This window comes from Anas platyrhynchos, chromosome 2 (assembly GCF_047663525.1).
Source record: "Anas platyrhynchos isolate ZD024472 breed Pekin duck chromosome 2, IASCAAS_PekinDuck_T2T, whole genome shotgun sequence".
NCBI lineage: Eukaryota > Metazoa > Chordata > Aves > Anseriformes > Anatidae > Anas > Anas platyrhynchos.
Genome location: NC_092588.1, coordinates 156,978,591 through 156,997,622, shown reverse-complemented (window position 1 = coordinate 156,997,622; position 19,032 = coordinate 156,978,591). Strand labels below are relative to the sequence as shown.

At 43.7% G+C, this 19,032-nt stretch overlaps 1 protein-coding gene across 2 annotated transcripts in view; it reads left to right on the top strand.

Moving 5' to 3' along the window:
- Window positions 1-10,312, top strand: part of WNT3A (Wnt family member 3A) — a 93,767-nt gene extending 83,455 nt beyond the window's left edge. For both annotated transcript variants that reach the window (XM_038175400.2, XM_072033912.1), the window contains exon 4: window positions 1,711-10,312. In XM_038175400.2, the coding sequence (XP_038031328.1) occupies window positions 1,711-2,190 (480 nt within the window). In that variant the 3' untranslated portion in view covers window positions 2,191-10,312. The remainder of the gene's footprint in view (window positions 1-1,710) is intronic.
- The last annotated feature ends 8,720 nt before the right edge of the window (window positions 10,313-19,032 follow it).

The window sequence follows — 19,032 nt, the reverse complement described above, 5'->3', positions numbered from 1 at the left end:
AGAACACATAACTGTACCATGAGACATAGCAAATCAAGCACAGTTGCACAGGGCTAGGAAACCTCTGTCCTTACTAGGACTTTGCTGGGAGCTCCTCAGGTGGCCAAACCCCTGTGGAGTTACCCCACCTCACACCACAGGACAGCTGGTCTGAAATAGGGGGTACAATCTTTCAAAATAAGATACCACCACAAACAAAAATTGTCCACGGTGAGGAAGAATATAAAAAGTAATGTGGTTTCCTCAAGCACTGGCCCAAATTATTCCAGGTACCTCAAGGTGCATTGCTGGTGGTAGTTACTGGGAGAGCTAATGAGATAAAGAGGACTGTGGAGAAGCTGTGGAAAGGAGGGATTTCCCTTAAAGTGAGAGTCCTTGGAAAAAAAAATGAGCTGTGAACAAACATCCGTGTGATCTCAGGCCTAGAGAGAGTTGACATTGAGTTATTCTTGGATGTTTTACAAATTTTAAAAAGTAGGGAGCAAATGTCCCATCTGAAATCCTTTGTTTTATAAAGCATAATGTTTGTCATTCTCGCCATGCCAGCACTCATGGGGTAGCTGTTCCAGGCCTCCATGCTCAAGTGTTTCCAGCTAAACCTGAGCCATAGGCAATGTTTCATGTTATGAACTCAAACCCTACCACCAGGCCAGAAGCTTTGATTAAGTTCAGCATGATTATATGAACCATACATTTTGTGGTTCTCTCTCATCACTAATTACAACCTCCTTTGCGGCGTGTGATACTCCGTAAATAACACAGGAAAGCACCTGGTGAACATCAAGGTGCTGATTCATGGCAAATCTTTTGGACTCAGGCTGGCACTAGTCTGTTCACGTACCCAGAAATTTGCTGATCAGCCTGAAAATGCAGATTATCAAGTAAGTTGCATAAGGCTTGTCTCCCACCTCAGAATACTGGAGGGCAACACCTCTAAAAACCTTTAGAATAATTTCATGAGTGGTGAGAGCACACAGCAAACCTCTAAGCTCAACAATCACCTTTCCGTCTACTCTAGCACAGTTCTTTATGTTGAAGTCTGAGCCTTTCAAAATCAGAAGTTGTGCTCCTAATTTTTCTTTGAAATGTTTTTAAAAACATCGTGCGTTTGGCTTAAAAATAAAAAATAAATTACTTTTCAGGTTTCTGAACATAGCCTAGAGGCTAGAACCTTGTTTGCTTAAGTAAACATGCAAACATACATAAAAGATGGAACTCTGGGCTGGATGATCAGGCCATCTATCATTTATTTAATTTCCAGTGGAATAGCTATATATTCCACTTATGAAAATATTCGTTTTAGTAGGTTTCTCTGTTCTTTGCTTTTCTGCCTAGATGCATCTGAATTGTATTCTTAGGTGACAATACTGCAATACTCACACATGAACATTGATAAGATAAAAATTAGAGTGTACAGATCACTTCAGCCCTTAGTGAAAGCACTCAATAGATGCTTAAAGTTGGGGTGGGAATCAGAGATAGCTACTGAAAATAATAAAGTTGTGAAACTTTTATTTGCCTCAGACCCCAGTATCTGTGCAGTGCATTGACTGAAGGATAAGGTGGTTCTTGTTCACAAGTGTGCAAATATACCTATGAAAACACTCCAGTTCTTTAGGAAATCCTGGCTAAATAGCAAAATGATTTGTGTTTTGATTACAGGCTAACGTCTTCCCTCTTCTTTGCCTTTCCTCTCCTTCTCTTTTCCAGTCTATCATTGAGCTCATGCATCTGAAGTGCAAATGTCACGGCCTCTCAGGCAGCTGCGAAGTGAAGACCTGCTGGTGGTCTCAGCCAGACTTCAGGGTCATCGGTGACTACCTCAAGGACAAGTACGATAGTGCATCTGAAATGGTGGTGGAAAAACACCGGGAATCCCGTGGCTGGGTCGAGACCCTCAGGCCCAAATACAATTTCTTCAAGGCTCCAACTGAGAAGGACCTGGTTTACTACGAAAACTCTCCAAACTTTTGTGAGCCCAACCCTGAGACAGGTTCCTTCGGGACCCGTGACAGGATCTGTAATGTCACTTCCCACGGGATTGATGGTTGCGACCTTTTGTGCTGCGGCCGCGGGCACAACACGAGGACTGAGAAACGGAAAGAGAAGTGCCACTGTATCTTTCACTGGTGCTGCTATGTCCGCTGCCAGGAGTGCATACGAGTCTACGATGTCCACACGTGCAAATAAAGTGGGCAAAACCCTTTGCTGGGCTCCAAGTGGAGAAACGGATTCGAGCCTACTTCCTCTGAGGTTGCAGACATGAGAGAAGTCTACTTTTTGATATTAAAAGAATAAAAAATAAAAAATAAAGGCTAAAACTGGTTGGATAGAATAGGTCTAATGACTTCTGGGCTATCCCGAGGTACATCTGGCAGTCACACAAGTTATGCCACAATGATGCATCCTGTAGGAGACAGTGGCTTTTTAACTAGCTGACGACACAGATCTGGAAAGAAGAGCATCAGCAAAAGCATGGATTGTTCTGCTCTTGCCCACTTGAAGTGACTTGTGTGATTAAGTGTCCTTTGAAAGACTTGCATCTTCCTATATATCTCCTTTTCCCTCAGCCAGGGAGAGGCTGTGTTGGCCAGCAGCACTAAACTTTCTGAGATTTATCTACATACCCAAATGGCCAGACTCTGTGCATAATATGAGCAACAACAACAGCAGCAAAAGAAATAAAAGCAGATAAGTTAATGATTTTTTTTTTTAAATGCACATTTTCCTTTGCTTTTGCCCTGGAACCAGAGAAGTCTACAAATATATTATAGAGCTGTAGAGTGGACAGGCTCTTCGCATGAACTTTTTAGCATAGTAGCTTCTGCCAGATTTGACACAGGATGCAGTGACACCTATAGAGTGGGAGGGAGGGAGAAAAGAAGGGAAAAGGAGAGAAAGAGAGAGGACTGCCGATGGTTTCCTGCAAATGCCCTATTGGCACACAGGTGATGTGCATGGTACAAAAAATTTCAGTGCCTGATAAGTGAAGTGAAGAGGACTTGGTCTGTGCATTGAGGAGACAGTCCCATGATGGACATGGTGCTCCAGCTGTGGCTCAGCCAACGAGTCTTCCTCGGAAAAAACAAGAGGTGCAGGGTGATTCTCCTCGGGCTGAAGTGCAGCTGGGGGTGGGATATCTGACTCCTGAGCACCCCAGCTCGTTCCAGTAGAGGAGGAGAGGGAAAGTGTTTATCTCTCCCACTCCATTACAGAACACCATCACCAACAGTGGAAAGTGCACTTAGTCCATCCACTCTCTGCACCCCATACAGGCTTCCCCCGGGCACTTAGCAAAACCCTTAGACCACAAGTCTGTCAGGAACATGACTCTGAAGGACTGTTTGTCACCCAGTAATTTACGTGAGCCAACCCTCTCCCCCCGCAAGTTGGAGCAGTTTCAGACTCTAGACAAATTTGGTTCCTCGCCTAATTTCTACAGCCATTCCCGTATCTAAAAGTGGCCCAGGTTAAAATGCATGGAATCCAGACTCTGAATGAGCCCAGAGGTTGGACACGGAGCCAAATCCCAACTGTGCAGTGCTGCCCCGTCTCCACTCTTCACTTCCAACTGCCCTTCTTTGCACGCTGCTCTACTTCGGGTATCAGATCAGGACTGCCAGTTTACAGAAACACCTCTCACTTCTTCTGCAGGCATCAGGGCTTCCTTCAGCCATGTGGGTATCAGGCCTGAATCTCAGCCCATCTCCTTGGTATTTACAGCACTGTAATTCTGCTCTTTGCTTGAGTTATTCCTGGTCAATACCAGCATAAATGAGTGGTGAATCGAGCATGGAATCGTAGTCTATTTAGCCTCCGATTCAGTTGCCCTATGAACTCTTTGACTCACTCATACCCTTGAGTTCCTATTTTGGGAAAAGGACTAAGGATTGGCATTTTTTTCTTTCCTTTCATTCAGGGAGGGAGATGGGTTGTGGTCTAACTCCCAGTGACCCATAAGAGTCTTTTCATGAAGAGTAAGGCAATGTAATCATGGTTGTTAGCTAGTTCACACCTGGATATCTGTGCAGTGAAATCAGAGGGCTCTTCTCTCCCAGCATGTCAGCTTATTCCCAGAACAGAAAGAGAAAGAGAGACTATGCAGAAGAGACAGGGAGCAAATAGAACTTAATCCCATCAGAGAGAAAGCAGGGGAAATGATGCCTCCAAGGGTTGACTCCATGAGTCATGGCGTCTCTCAGGACTACTCCTAGGCTGGTACAGTTTATGCATCACCCTATGTCTCAGGGCTGTGCCCAAGGACATGAGGAAGTTTTGTGTATTGGTGGAGGCACTTCGGTTAACTCTCTGCAAAAAAGCTGTAATGAAATGAGGGGAGAGATACGGGAGGGAGGGAAGGAGAGAAGGAAAGATCAAGAGAGACAAAGAAAGAAATAGGGAGGAAAACGATTGATCTGTATGCGTAAACATTGCTTGCAGTGGATGGTCACAAATCAGCTGATGAAAAGCAATAGGTCACTAAAAATAGAGACAAAGATGAACCAATGAATAGAAGTATGGCTGATTTTTATAATACTGTCTTGGGAAAAAGGAAAATCTGATCATTGTAGCAAATAGAGAAGGAGGCCACTGCAGGGGGAAATTACCACAGTAACCAATATTCAAACACAAACTGTCAAGAAAGAAAACACTAAAGGAAAAAACATACAAGGTAGAAGGCATTAATTGAAAAAAAAATAGACAAAGGAAGTTAAGTCTGGTTTACTTAATATAACGTAGTGATAGCAGTTGCAGTGAGAGATGTTAGACGTGTCATGCCAAGGACTTGTGTCAGAGATTTCTGCCCCAAGAGTGAGGATGCAGATCACTGCAGATCATGTTCTGTCTCGGTCCATTGACTTCAGCAGGACCACACCCGCTGATTTTACCCTGATATCTTTAAACAGAGTGATTTCAAACTCCTTGTTTTACAACATGCCAGTGAAGAAATGGGTTGAAGGATTTGACTTCTTTGCATGGGGGAGTTGAATTTTAACCTCAACCCATCCACAGCAGGCTAACATTCACAATTTCTGCATTTTCACCAGAACCAAGCTCAATATCACTAGCATGTGAAGCTCTTTGAGAAGCATGGAAACAACAAAAATAGCTAGGCATCTCCTGAGCAATTGCTTCTTAAGGTGAACAAATAGATTTTGACTGCAGCAGTAGAATTTACTTCTACTCTACTTTTCTACTAGGATCAATGGCAAGACACAAATAAGTGCAGAAGGTGATTCATCATAGCCTAGGATGGTATCTAAGCTAGGTTTGGTAAATTGCCTTCTGGATGAACCTCTGTCTTTCCTCCAGCTTTAGCTGATGAGCTCATACTAGATGATGAACTTTCAGACTGGGTACAGTCTGATGATGTGAAGTCCACCATGAGTCAAAGAGGTGAAGCTACAATCTGATTATCAGCTGAAATTGGCTGGAAACTGTACTCCATTCAAAACTGGGGTTTTGAAGGAGCTCAGTGCTCGGAGACTTCCAGCCCATTCGAGGGATTTTTTAACAAAACCTATGCATATTTTTTAGGTGTTATTATGTAATTAGTCATCAACTAATAGTAAGGGGTTGTATAGTGTAAGGGATGGAGCAGCTGCTAGAGAAGTCTATGAAAAATACCTGTGTGAATTCAGCTAATGACCCCAGGTGCATCTGAGGGTCCTAGTTCCGGGTCTGTCTCTGCCTAACTATGTGGAGGGGAAAGGGAGAGCCTGCTGGGAGTCTGGAAGCAAGGGACTGCTGAGTACACGTGCTAGGCCTGCATCTGGCTCCATGGCTTTGGAGAATTCACTTGGGGCGTTGCTAGTTTATGCACATAAATTCTGGGAATGTGTTTGAAAAGCTAAGATGCCACTCCACTGTCTACTCTTGGTGTCTCATGTCAGGATTCCCATTGCAATGATCTCAAAGACCAAGTCAATGAGGAGTGAGGTGCTGTCTCTCCCCGTCTATCATCGCGCCTACGATGGGCCTCATTTAGGGAATGGTCTAAATACAACCCAAAGCTGCCTTCTGCCTCAGATTCTCCAGGTCTTTCAGAACAGTAGGGCCTTCCTCACATAGAGGACTTTGGGCTACACTCAATAATACAAGCATCTAGTGACATTTGAGGTGCCCTAAAATATCCCATTGGGATGCAGCTGTTGCTTCAATGCCATAGGACTCCCACAGTCCTGTGTCATTTGTACTAAATCTGGGCAGATACGTTAGAGACCATTGGGTACCAAAAAGGACACGAGATGCCTATTGTAGACAGTTGAATTGTTCAATTGCCTGGCAGTGGGTTTCTGTAAAAATTTCCCCTCCACATTAGTTTGTGACAGTTTCCACAAAAGGAAAAGATCATTGATTTCCAGCTCAAACTCCATTTTCCATGGTACCCTTTTCCTTTATTCTTCACGTGTGGTGAGGTTTGTCCTCAAGCAGATGGTTTTTATCAGGGATGTGCCTGGCAGTACCAGGGAAAAGGGAAAGGGTATCATCCAGCCAAGTAACACAGATGTAAAAAATGAAAATAAAAAGGAACATAATTTAATTCATCTTACATGCTGCTATCCAACTTTTCCTTTAGCTGAACAGATGGGTTTGATTGGCCCATCAGTTCCGCATTCAACCTCATTGAAGTCAACAGAGTTATATGCGAGGGGTGAATTTGGCCTCACCTCTTTTCTTTCTGTGAAAGAAATGGAAGGTTTAGGAGCTTTTTGTTGTCTTGGTTTAGGGGATTTCTCTTTCTCAGAGAAAAGAAAAATGCGGGGAGGGGAATGCATGACTTTTCTATTACTGGACTCCTGATGTATTGCACTGACAGTCTTCTCCAAAATATTTTTGAAGTCTCCAGAATTGTCTCCACTGCTTACAAGGGGCTTTATTTGCACAACCAAAGCAGTCAGGATTTAATCTTGGGAGAGCACTGCAGGGACAGCCATGTCACAAAATGCAATCTGGTGCAGAAATCTCTGAGTTTGCACCAGTTATATCAGCCCCACAAACAGAAATGCTGTAATCTTAGCTGGGCACTGCAGGATTTCTGTGTTAGCTAATCCTCATAAAGAAATTTTGTCTGGAATTCAATCTGAAATATTTTGGGTGTTTTCAGTGCATTCAGTTCTATTGCTATAGAAATGTCCATGGATTGTAATGCATTTGTCATGTGTGTTCATATGCTTGTACTTTCCCCACCCCTAATTTCAAATACAGAAGAAACACTTCCTCATTCTATGAGCTCTGGGTCACTTTTTAGCTTCAAGGGGAGGTTTCAGTGCAGAAAATCTGTGTTTTGGTGTTCCAGGGGATATTCTGGGTTACAGTTTGAGCACACAGCAGGAGCTGGGAGTTTTGAATCTAGTTCTGGGTCCTGTGCTATGGAAATTACCCCAGCCTTCCCTTGATGCCTTAATGATAAGCTTCAGGAAGATATATAAGGCCACAAAAAAATGCAGCAAATCAAATTTCCCTGCAGACACCAGCCATTGTGCCTGGTTAGAACTGACAAACAGTATCAGCTTCCCATCAGAAAATGACTCCTGGTTCTGCCAGAGACCTGCAGAGAACTGAGGCTGCTGAGAAGGCGATGCTCTGCTCTCAGTGGCACACTGAGGTGTTCGCTCAGGTCTGTCAGTCGTGTGTTCAGGCAGATATTTGGGAAAAGCTGTAGAGAGAGTGTTAGAGGATGGGAGAGAAAGTGGGCTGGGTGGGAGGAGGTCCCATCTCTTCATCGCTGTATTTCTTCTGTTCTCCACTTTCCCTCCAAGATGAAACTTGGCTGTTATAGTAGGGACTTCTTAGTATGTGAAAGTCTTTCTTCTAGATTTCCCTTATCTCACGGAACAGCAGCAGTGGGATCCATCTTGCTTTTTGCTCAATCGTTTTTCTTCATGTCTTAACTCCCAGTGCTCACGTTCCCTGCCCTCTCCTGTGTGCTCCAACAAAAGCTGCTGATCTGCACTTCATCACTGCTCAGCCAGGGGACAGGACCCTGCTGCCTCAGGTCTCTGTTAGCCACTGCTAGGTGTAGATGTGTCCATTGGGTTGGAAACAGAGACTCCTTTGCTTCCTTTGTGAGAAATGGGTGTTTAGCCCTCATTCCTGATGTTGATGGTGGCTGTGTGGGCTTGGGCAAGTCATTCTGCTCCCACTTCCCTGCAGTTTCCAGAGGTGTCTTTGATGCGTCTCCACCTTGGAGGGAGAGATTTTCTCAAGAACGAACATGAGGCCATTATATCTAACTCCCAGGCACCAGGGGTTGGGATTCAGGACACAAAGTGAGATGCTTTAATGTAGGCACCTACAAGTGAGGTCGATGCTTGAACTTCCATACAAGCAATGATGATGGGATGCATTTGCCTAAACATAGCGTCTAGGGTTGAATTGAATCATTGAAGATAGGCATCTAGAGTCATTTGGGATGCCCCAGGGTACCCCGCTGGCTTCTAGCAGCTGCTCTGGAAGAGTGTGGCCTCCCTTTAAGTCCTGTGGCATATCTGCCAGCCACATGCAGATGTCTCAGAAACCCCAGGGCATCCCAGATGGCACTAGATGCCTGTGCATGATCAGCTCAGTTGATCTCCTAGTCAATTGGCAGTGGAGGCTAGCAAGCAGTTCATCTGGCCAAGTCTAAGTGTCCACTATAGGGCAAGGTGAACCATTCTTTAGGCCCCACCGATTGTGCTGACAATTTCCATCAAATACTGGTGTTTAGACATCTAACTCACACAGAGACACATGCTTGCAGGCATCTACAATTGTGTGTCTTAATCTCTGAGCTGGACCCCACTCCAGGTGCCTAACTCTTGTGTCTTTGGAGACACTAAGATGGAAATCTGTCTGTGGGCCCAGTTCTGCTCTCCCTTAGACTGACATAAATCAGGAGGCATCATTTCCATAATGCCAGACTTACAAGCATATCAAAGGGAGGGTGGATGTATTCTGGAGGAATGATTATTTGAAACCAACTTACTGACTGGTATGTGATGGGTTTGACCCCAAGGGAGCATCTCTGCTGTTCCTCTTGGTGAGCACATAATGAATATGGACAAGTCCCACCAAGTCATCTACAGGCAAAATCTTGCTGTTATGTGAATACCATCCAAATAGAGAAAGCTCCTGAGACACAACAGTCACAAACATCTTCTCCACCTAACTTTGTCTCTGCAGACCTTGCTCTTTTTATACATGTTCTGTGGACCAAGGGAGGTCTTGGACAGCTCTGCATGAAAGTAGAGAGTGGAGAAGGTGTGAGGAGATGCTTTTTTCATTTTCTTTTATTTTTCCAAGTTTCTTCTTATTTATTAGTATTTATTTATTTCTCACTACTCATTCCACTCTACCAAAAAGCCTGAAGGCACATCTGCTACATAGGCTAGTAAGCAGCTGAGTATCACCCGTGTTTTTGAGGGAAGGCACTGTTTTGTCAGGGACCCTTCCTGACGCACTTGCCACCCACTGCTGCCACTTGCAAAGCACAAGAGGCCCAAGCCTTCCTGAGGCAGGCTCCCAAAACCTCCCAAATCCTCCTGTTTGTGATCAAATCCTCCCCACTGAAGCCTCCATTCCCACTGATAAGCATTCCTCCAGACTCAGTTGCCCCACTGCCTGCCTGTCCTCTACTGACTGCAGCTCAGTCTTACGCCTCTTCATCTTGGTGGAGACCCACTCTATCTCTGTCTCTTACAGCATCATTTCTGTCACTCCCAGGCCAAAACCTGCCCAAACAGGACCTCTCATTGCTTTGGACTGTCTGACAAGCCCACTAGCAGTGTGGAAGGCATAAAACACAACCCTGTAGTAGCACAGGGGATTTCCCCGTGGTACGAAACATGCTTGTCCAGAAGTCAAGGACAAGTATCTTCTTGCGGGTGGGTTTTTCGCTGTTGCTTTCCCTTCCCACAGACTGTCTGCCTGATTACATCTCCCTGTTCAGAGCTACATCACTGTCTGTAACCCTTCCCCAACCTGCCCCTGCCCTTACCCCACCTGAGCACCCCTTTGTACAGAATGCATGTATGATACAACCTGAAATTCCAAAGCTATTGTACAAAGTAGGATTGTCACCTTTTTTTTTCCTCAGTATTTTGTTAAGTCTGATGATTTTTTTATGATTATTTATTTTATGAATAAATGTATATATTAGTAAGAGAATATATTTGCGGAAATAACTCATCGGGACAGTGTTGTTGCTCTGCTGTTGTGCTTGTGACCTCATTGGCTTTTACCCTATTCTCTACTGACAGCACACTAGCAATGTCTTGTAACTGTTTTTTGTTACCAGTTAAGTTTGATAGATGTGTTAACTTTATAATGAAAATTAAAAAAAAAAAAAAAAAAAAGCATTAATTTTAATCTGTGTTTGGATGTTTTTCCAACCGTTCTGCAGTTCTGATGGGATGGTATTCCGTACCATAGGCTGAAATGCAACTGGGGAGAGGTAGGGAAGAAATATATACATCTTGTCCTTGTAGGACAGAAGCCATGTTCTTTGGAACAAGAGATGCCGTCTGATTTGGTGCCATTTAACCCATGCCCTGCTGTGTGGTAGATGTCAGTAAAACATGTACACTCAAACTGCCATGAGCCCATTTCTCAGACGAGCATCACTGGGACAGGGAGCCAGTTTCCTTCCAGGAGTCCACATGTAACATGAAGAAAGGTGGCCAAAAGACAGCATCTGGCTTCAAACATGGGGAAGACAAAGAGCATCCATGGGGTTACTGATGTCTGAGAGATGGTGCATGGTAAACAACTGCTACTACTTAGGAGACATTCAAACCATCCAGCTTCGACCCTCACAGACCAGACATCTCCAAACCAGCCCCTGAAGACCCTTTATAGGCAAAGGAGGGAGTTGAGCACATATATTCATCCTATTTATATAAAGCATAAAGCTGAGATGATATAAATCACCTTCCAGAGATGTCTATTTTTCTACAGCAGTTCTAAATGAACACATCTACAAACAACAAAAGAATGTTTCCTATGGGAAGGTTCTGGGAGGCAAGTAGCATACTGTGACACCCCAGACATAACATCCCCCCCAAACATACACCCACACCTTGCTTCAAATGACACAGGTCAAACACCACAGAGGGCTCTCAGCATACCGGACTCAGCATATTTTCCAGAAATAAATTATAAACATTCTTATTAAAGAGCCCTTGAGATAAGTTTGTTTGTCAAGCTGTGTTGCCTGTTTCTCCTGGTTCAAGCAAGAGCCCTTTCTTTTGGCTTATATAGGAAAAAATAAGAAATTTGTGGACATCTTAGTCACTCTTACCTTCTCCATGAGGGCATACGTGCTATTAACCCCTACAGGCCATTTTATGAACTAGAGAAGAAAGTCTGGTGTTAATAACCCATTGCTGCTCCATGGCTTGGAATTTTCACCTTTTGGGATGAAACGCAGAAGTCCTCTCTTTTGCAGAACAATCCCTTTCCTCTGCACAGGTAGGCAATATATCCAAACCAAGGTCACATTTAGCTATGCCAGTGGGCTTTGCTCATGACAACCCAACTCATAGAAGTCAACTAAAACTGTTCTACTACCAAGTGGCAGCTCTTTCATACTCAAAACCAGGGGGTCTAACCCTATCTCCTAGCATAATTTAAGGACTGATGCACACAGAGGCCTTGATGTACAGGGCGAGTTAGACACCAGGTTTCCTTGTAAACAGGGGAGTTGGGATATTGGCATTTCTTTGATAAACAGCACATTGAACTTGGGTGAAGGTTTGGCTTCCAGCAAAGAGTCAGTACTAGACTGATGAGACTACTCCTCCTAAGCCACGGCCAAGTTCACATGCCTCATTGCTGGCAGTACCACATCACCTCTCCTGACTTCTCTCCATGCACAGGCATCCCAGACATATATAAAAAGTAACTCAAACAAGTCTGAGATGTGCCAGATCCATAGCTCATGTGTAAATTGGCTTCTACCTGCAGAGCCCAAGGCTTCTGAGAGCCCCCAGTGTCCTTGTGCCTGTGCACCAGTCTGGTGGAAACAAGCCACCTCTAGTCAGACAAATCTGCATATGACCAAGGTATCCAAAGCCTCCACAAAGCTACAGACTTGCCACACAGGCTTCACTGATTACAAGGAGTGGGTTTCAGCTCACAGACTCAAACACAAAAATGTCGGTGCCCACAGAACCACAAAGAGGCATATCAATGCCCTGTAGGCATTTCAATCTGGAGGATCCTGCCTGTCCTCCAGGTGCTCTCCCTGAACTGCCATGGATCTCCTGCAGATCTGTGTCATGTCTGGCAGCTCCAGGAAGATGTCTCAGATAGCCCAAGACATGCCAAAAGCAACAGACAATTAAGATCAGGCAAGTGAAGCGAGCCAAATGTCCCCAAGTTTGAACTTTAAGTTTCTATTTTTGGCAATAAAGCCTAGAGAGAGCTTAATTTCACCGTAATGTCTGAAAGCTGCCCTACATCACTTATGGCATCTGCAACATCACCTGGGCTTGGCACAGGTAGTGCTACAGACCCTTAGGAGACCCTTGCCCATTGGATTGAAAGGTGCAGACCCAGGAGTTGCCTTAGATGGTACTGGACACCTGTGTTTAGGCAAACACATTGAAACTTCAGATTCCACTGGTTGTAAAGGGAGTTTAGAGTCTCTGAGAACGTGTACAGCTCTCCTGCACATTGCTGCCTAAATTTAGATGTTTTAATCTGCAAGCTGAATCCTGCTTGTACAACACAGCATGCTTTGAAGCTGCTAAAACCAGCAGAAAGCAATTCCTGACCAGCAGCTAACCAGGCCATGAAGAAAGAAGCTGTGACCCAATGTAATTTTAAAGCCTTGCCATCTCATTGCTACCCAGCCTGGCTTTGGAATTTGCTTACTGATCTCTTTTATTTGCAGGTGTGGAATTTTTTTCCTCATCGTACAGTCATTTGGAGGCACATAGCCAGATTTGCATTCCACAGGGCTACAATCCGGTCTGGGATTTGCCTGCGAGTGTCAACGGGTGAAGTGTTAACTAATGAACTTGGTGGTAGTGTTAAGAAGAGGTCAGCTCGGTTTTTCTTCAAGTTGGCTTCATGCAAGGCCAGCAGGGTTAGGGAGAATTTAACAGCCATCTAAAATAGATCTGTGCTCTGAGCCTGACCCTTTGAAGCCTTGTTCCATCCTTCCTGGTGTGCGCATCTCCTGACATCCTAAACTGCGTGCCCTTCTGTCATAGGAGAGGCACAGCAAGGCTGTGTTGAGCGTCTCTCACCCAGCAGTTGATATCTGAGAAATGAATGAGTCCTGTGATTTTTTTTCCTGGGATATGCAAGATTATGGTGGGAAACAGTGTTGGTGCTGCCTTGTTGTAGTGAGAATATCTTTCATGCAAGCATCTGAGGTCTTGAACCTGTTTTTTCTGTCCTAGTCAATGCTGCTGGGTTATGCAGGCACTGTCTTTCATCCAGGGAATATCAAGGTCTTTATGCAAGACAGGATAGCTTCAGTGAGAAAACTATCCCAGAACAGCCGCGCAGCAAGGACAACAGGCAGCATATGGAAATCCACGTGCAAGCCTCCCCTCCCCATTAGACAGAATAGAGACTTGAACATGGAGCCAGTACCCCAGCTGAGTCACCAACCATTCCTGAGTGACTGATAGCTCCAGCCTTGTCTTGAGCAACCTTACTGGAACTCTAGTTTCAACAAACTGCTGCTTTCCAGAAGAAAAATATTTCCTCTAAAATTGTTGCTCTGTTTCTCATACTGGTAGCTGGTGAGCAATACACTTGAATTCCAAGTGCTTTCAAGAATAAAGAAGTAATTCAAGTCCCACACACTCTTTAGACCCAAATTCACAGCCGAGGTTTCACAGTAGCCTTTGGCTAGTTTGTGTGAATGACGATGGGTGGGTTTTTTGACAAAGACTTATCACCTTCACACGTGGATTGAAATGACACACAGCACCTTCAAACACCCAGCAGATCGTTTTATCTTTCACAATTGCTAACTCAGGCCAGAATAGCAGGCTGGACTCTGCAGATTTCTCAGGAGCATGGTTTCTGCCCTGTCAGTTGGGACAGTAGGGCATCTCAACGAGGTGGAGTGGGCAGGACAAGTAAATAGTCCTCAATAGGTAAGTGAAAGACTTTGGAAGATACTAACAGCTAAATCAATAACCACACTTGTTACTGGTTCAAATGCGGACTGGTAACACCATCCCCCAAGCTTTTCTTTCTGGCCGTGTCCCCCGGGAGGAGTTTGGCACATGGAGGGCTGGCAAGAAGCTAACCTTTAGACTTGTTAATGAATGATAATTGAGTGGCCCTCAAGAGCTCTGAATAAGTTCCCTGGCTGCCCAACTGCTGTTACAGGCTGGCAGGGACTGCTTGACACACCTCGTCTCAGCAGCAGATGTTGTTCCTGCAGGGGAGAGGAAGGTTACACATTAAAAGGCAGCAGACACTCCAAATTCATAGGGAATAAACTGCAACTCAAAGGCTGGCTGTGCAACTTTGTTAAGCTATTTTTTTTCCTCCCCTTTAATTAGGAGGGTTCAATATCTGAAGGGCACAATGAGATCTGGGCATTATTGTTATTCTGATAGTCTCAATCATAATCATACTCCTTGTCTTGTGACGGTGTTCTCAGTGCTCATCACCCCTGAAGACCATCCCTTGTGCTTGGTGATGTACAAACACAGGACGAGGAGATGCACCTTGCTCTAAAAGACTTCCAAGGCCAAGCTATCTGTTTTTACCTAACCCTGTTTACATCCATCAGTGATTCTGACATATAAAAATACTTCCTAGACATTACTGTAGGTTGCCTGAGCCAGTTTGCCTGTTCATACAACAACCAAATCCAAGGAGGCCACAAAGTCATACCCATCAAGCAGACGTCTTTTAAACCATCTGAATGTGAAAATAACATTAAGATAGTAACAGTGACATTGGCTTAACTAGAGAAAAATGAGGTCCACCTTTCAGCAAGAGTTATCAGACATGTGATGTCAAAGAAATTATTTTTTTCACTTGAGCCTTGGAATTAGTGCAAGTCAATAAAAAAAGCTAGAATTCTGCTAGCTCACCAAGCATGTGGTTATAACTTGCTGGCATAAAGAAGGTGGGAACTGCCTGTAAGCAGAGGCCATAGGTTGCAAGCTTCAAGAAAAAAATAAAATCCTAGAAGCAGCCAGGCATGGGAAGATAATACGTCTGATCAGTGAATATAGAACAACTATCCACCATATCTCACAAAGCTAGGAGACATCCACTGCAATCAAAGGGTCAAAAAGAAACAGAACAGGTGCTATGCCTCATAGCTTGACATAGTGGGACTCTGCCGCAGGGGTCTGTGGATATTTAAATTTTCTTGAGTTTGAAAAGCAACTAGACAAAATTAATTGAGGAAAAATGCATGAAGATTTTTTTAAACTCAGAGATGTAGCTCCTCAATCAGAAATCTCTATGCCAGAGGTTGCTGGAAGTTGGGCATATGCCAATGGAAGTATCACCCTCTGTTTGTCCTGTTCTGCTCTTCCCCAGGCACTACCCTTGGCCTCTGTCAGAGACAGGAGATGGGGCCAACACAACCTGCTGTCTGATCCAGTGTGGCTGATCGTATATTCACTGAGATGTAAATGTCCATGAAACAAACTTGGGAGACAGTAATATTCTTCCTACACTTCAGGGAGGAATGGCTTTCAGGAAAAAGGTGATTTATTCTTTCGGTCTGGCTAAAGAACTTAAAGACTGGGTTCATTTCACCTAACTTTGAACAGTTTAAAAGTTTAACTGCTCTTTACAGCCAAGGGAGAGATCAGGACATGTCCAGCCAATGATTTGCATGACCAACCTTAGAAGTCTGCTGTAAGAGATGAATCTCCCTCTAGGGGTGACTCTCTTCTCCCTTCACTAAAAAGCAAGCCTAGGCTGACTAAATTGGACCTGGGCATCTAACTTTTAGTAGCCTAAGTTAGGGCAAATGAAACCCTCCCAGAACTGTAAGCCTCACCTCAAATTTGCAGGAATCTCAACTGTGGAGAGAAGGTAGGACATAGAAAAATTATATATATATTAAGCACTAAAGAAAATGCATGTATTTTTCCAAATTATATTGTATAACTAAATTTTGATACCCAAATGTATTTTGGACCCTCAGGTTTACATGCCAGCTCTTGGCCCAACAATAGATTTACTTGAGAATTTTAGAAATCTGCAATATTCCCCATAAGAAGGAAAAGCTTTTGAAAATCACAGGGCATGCAGAGTGAAGTCCACTTTTGACTACGGAGAAACCTGTAGCTGGAGATGCCAAAGCAAATTTTATTTCTGACCCCCAAATGGCCTTAATGTCTGTCCAGACCATGAAACAATATATCCTTAATGGGAGTGCTCTGAACAGACTCTACTCGGCTGCTGAAGAAGCACAAAAGGCTTGAGTTGAGTCAGCCAGATTTTGACTCTGTGGTTGCAAGGAATCTAGGTAGTTCAAACCCAGCACTCGTCTTGCTAAGCCTTCCTGTCACAAGAAGTCTTTCAGAGTACGCCAGAGGTGGTGAGTAGACTCCTCTTTCAGGTCCAAAGTAATAAAAGCAGCGTTGTCTTTTCACTTCCACAAGAGGTCTTCTCGACAGATTCAGGTGCTAGTTGCAAATCCAAATTGTGGATGACTAAGAGTCTGCAAGTGCCACAAATTCTACTCCTACTGCAGTTTTTAAAGACAAACAGGAATGTGTTGGGGGAGGTGGAGTGGACCACACCAAGAAGAAAGGGAAAAAAAAAAACTTTGGTACATTTCATTCCTAACCTGCTGTAGGCTGACTACCAAGGAAGATAAAATAACCTGTCCCCTTGGGAACAAAGTCATTCACAACTTGTGAGGATGTAGGGAGCTGTGTACTTACATGTATTCCTGGTCTGTGATCTCTAAATGTCAAAAAAGTGCAATTTCCCCCTTCATATAGAATATTCTAAAATGTTATACTTCCCCTGAAGTCCATCTCAGACACTGTGAGCAAAGGTAATGCTTTTACAGTAACTCCCCTTTCATATTTATTTACAGGTTCTGGGTTACCAAATTACTTGTGGTCTTTGTTCTTAAACCCTCTCATTAAAGTCCACATAAAGTTCCTCTACTTCTGACCTCCTAAGTGACCTTCTTATTGCTAATCTTTCAACACTGCTGTCATGTCATGGGCAGACAAAAACTTTTGATTCACAAAGCTCCAGAGAATATTTGTTCCAGTCCCCTCAACTCAGGGAGATGCATCAAAACCCACCCCTGAAGCACAGTATCTCCTGAGATGGTGAAAAGCCAACTTCTGGTAGAAGATGTTTAATAAAGAAAAGTTACAAACCATAAATAAACATTTTCTTATATGACTGGAGTTCCAGTATTGTTTTCCTTGTTCACCAGGGGAGCATGGAGAGACATCTGGTGGCTGAATAATTTTCTGCAAGTAAGCACATCCTCTTGGGATTTGTCTTTGCTAGGTGGGTGTCCCCAAAAGAATGTGTATCTTCAGACATCATGCCACTCAGTTCACCTGCAGCACTATCACACACCATCACAGATCACAACTCAATAACAAATCTGCCTTCTGTTCAGAGGGGCAAAAACATGTCAAAAATGTGCCTGACAAGACAGCAGATCTCTTCTTGATATCTTGAACAGTGGATTTCACTGGAAGTTGCTGACAGATCTGAAATGAACTGAGCATAGTTCTCACCTTTATCTCTGATGAAACAATGGCAGAAAATAGATTTGAACAGAGGCAATTCTAGGTCTGAGTTTTTTGTATAAACAATCTCTTTTAAACAACAGATTCAATTTCTTTTGCTCTAAAGATTCTATTTCCTACCCTTTGGGCAAAACCATCAATATTCTGGGAACTGCTTGTGAGCAGTTGTGTGAGCATTGTCCTCATAGAAGACAGTGGCCAGCAGGTCCCTGTTGTTCCCTACACTGCAATGGCAGTCACAAGGTTCAGACTTTTTTTTCAAATAGATCTTGAATGTGCTGTGCAAACATAAAGGGCTCAAATCTCAAAACTCAAAATTGCACACCCTTAATGCAAAAAAAGCTGTTTGGTGTAGTTGGTACTAGGGAGTTTTTTGCCAGAATGGTCTCAATAAAATGTTGTGGGTTTTTTTTGTTAACTTCTATTATGTCAAAAACACTTGTTGGGTACTGGGCATACATTTAATAATAAGTATTTTGCCCCACCAAAATGTGAAACATAAATAGGAAGGATAAATCATGGAAAAACAATTTACAGAAGAATAAAATTATCTCACGAAGTTGCAGGGAATCAGGGAATACAATTAAATTCTTACAAATTCCAGTTCTGGCTTCAGGACTGTATCTCTCACCCCAGCCCTCTCTGCTCTCTCTCATTTTGCCTTGAAAACATCCAAAGCATGGTGATCAGTGAGGTCTTGATTTCTTCTTTTCTTAACAAAACACTGGCAAAAGGATCTTTTTCTCCAACCAGCCTTCATAAGAAGCTCTTCTGTACTCTATAGCAGAGGTTCAAGCAAGGCAGGGGATCAGTTAATGCACGCAACACTCCGAAGCAAAAGCTGATTTAAAAGAAGAGCTACAGCATTTAAAGCAGCAGCCAGAAATAATCCAAAAGAGGCACTCAGTCAGTAATTCCTCCTAATACTCCACTGCAGGACTGATGTGGAAACCTTCTCAAGATCTTTAGGTATTAGGCCCGAGGCATTGCTGGAGATGATGCACCTTCACTGATTGTTAATCCCCCCTAGACTCTAAGCCTGAAGATTCACCAGCTTAGGTATTTGGTCTGCAATTGTTTACTCATGGGATAAAATAAAAGGTGAAAAAATATGACCAAAGTGAGGTTCCGTTTGCTCTGTAGCACTACATTATATGGTCTTCCCATGGTTCTTGGTATCCCAAGAACTGAAGTATTGGACTGAGCTGGATGACTATCACCATCCCCACTTTGGTACAGGTACAGGGATCTGTAGCAGGTGTTGTAAGATGTAAATACCCATTCTCAAAAGTGCTCCAGTAGTGACATGTACTCTTCGCCCTTC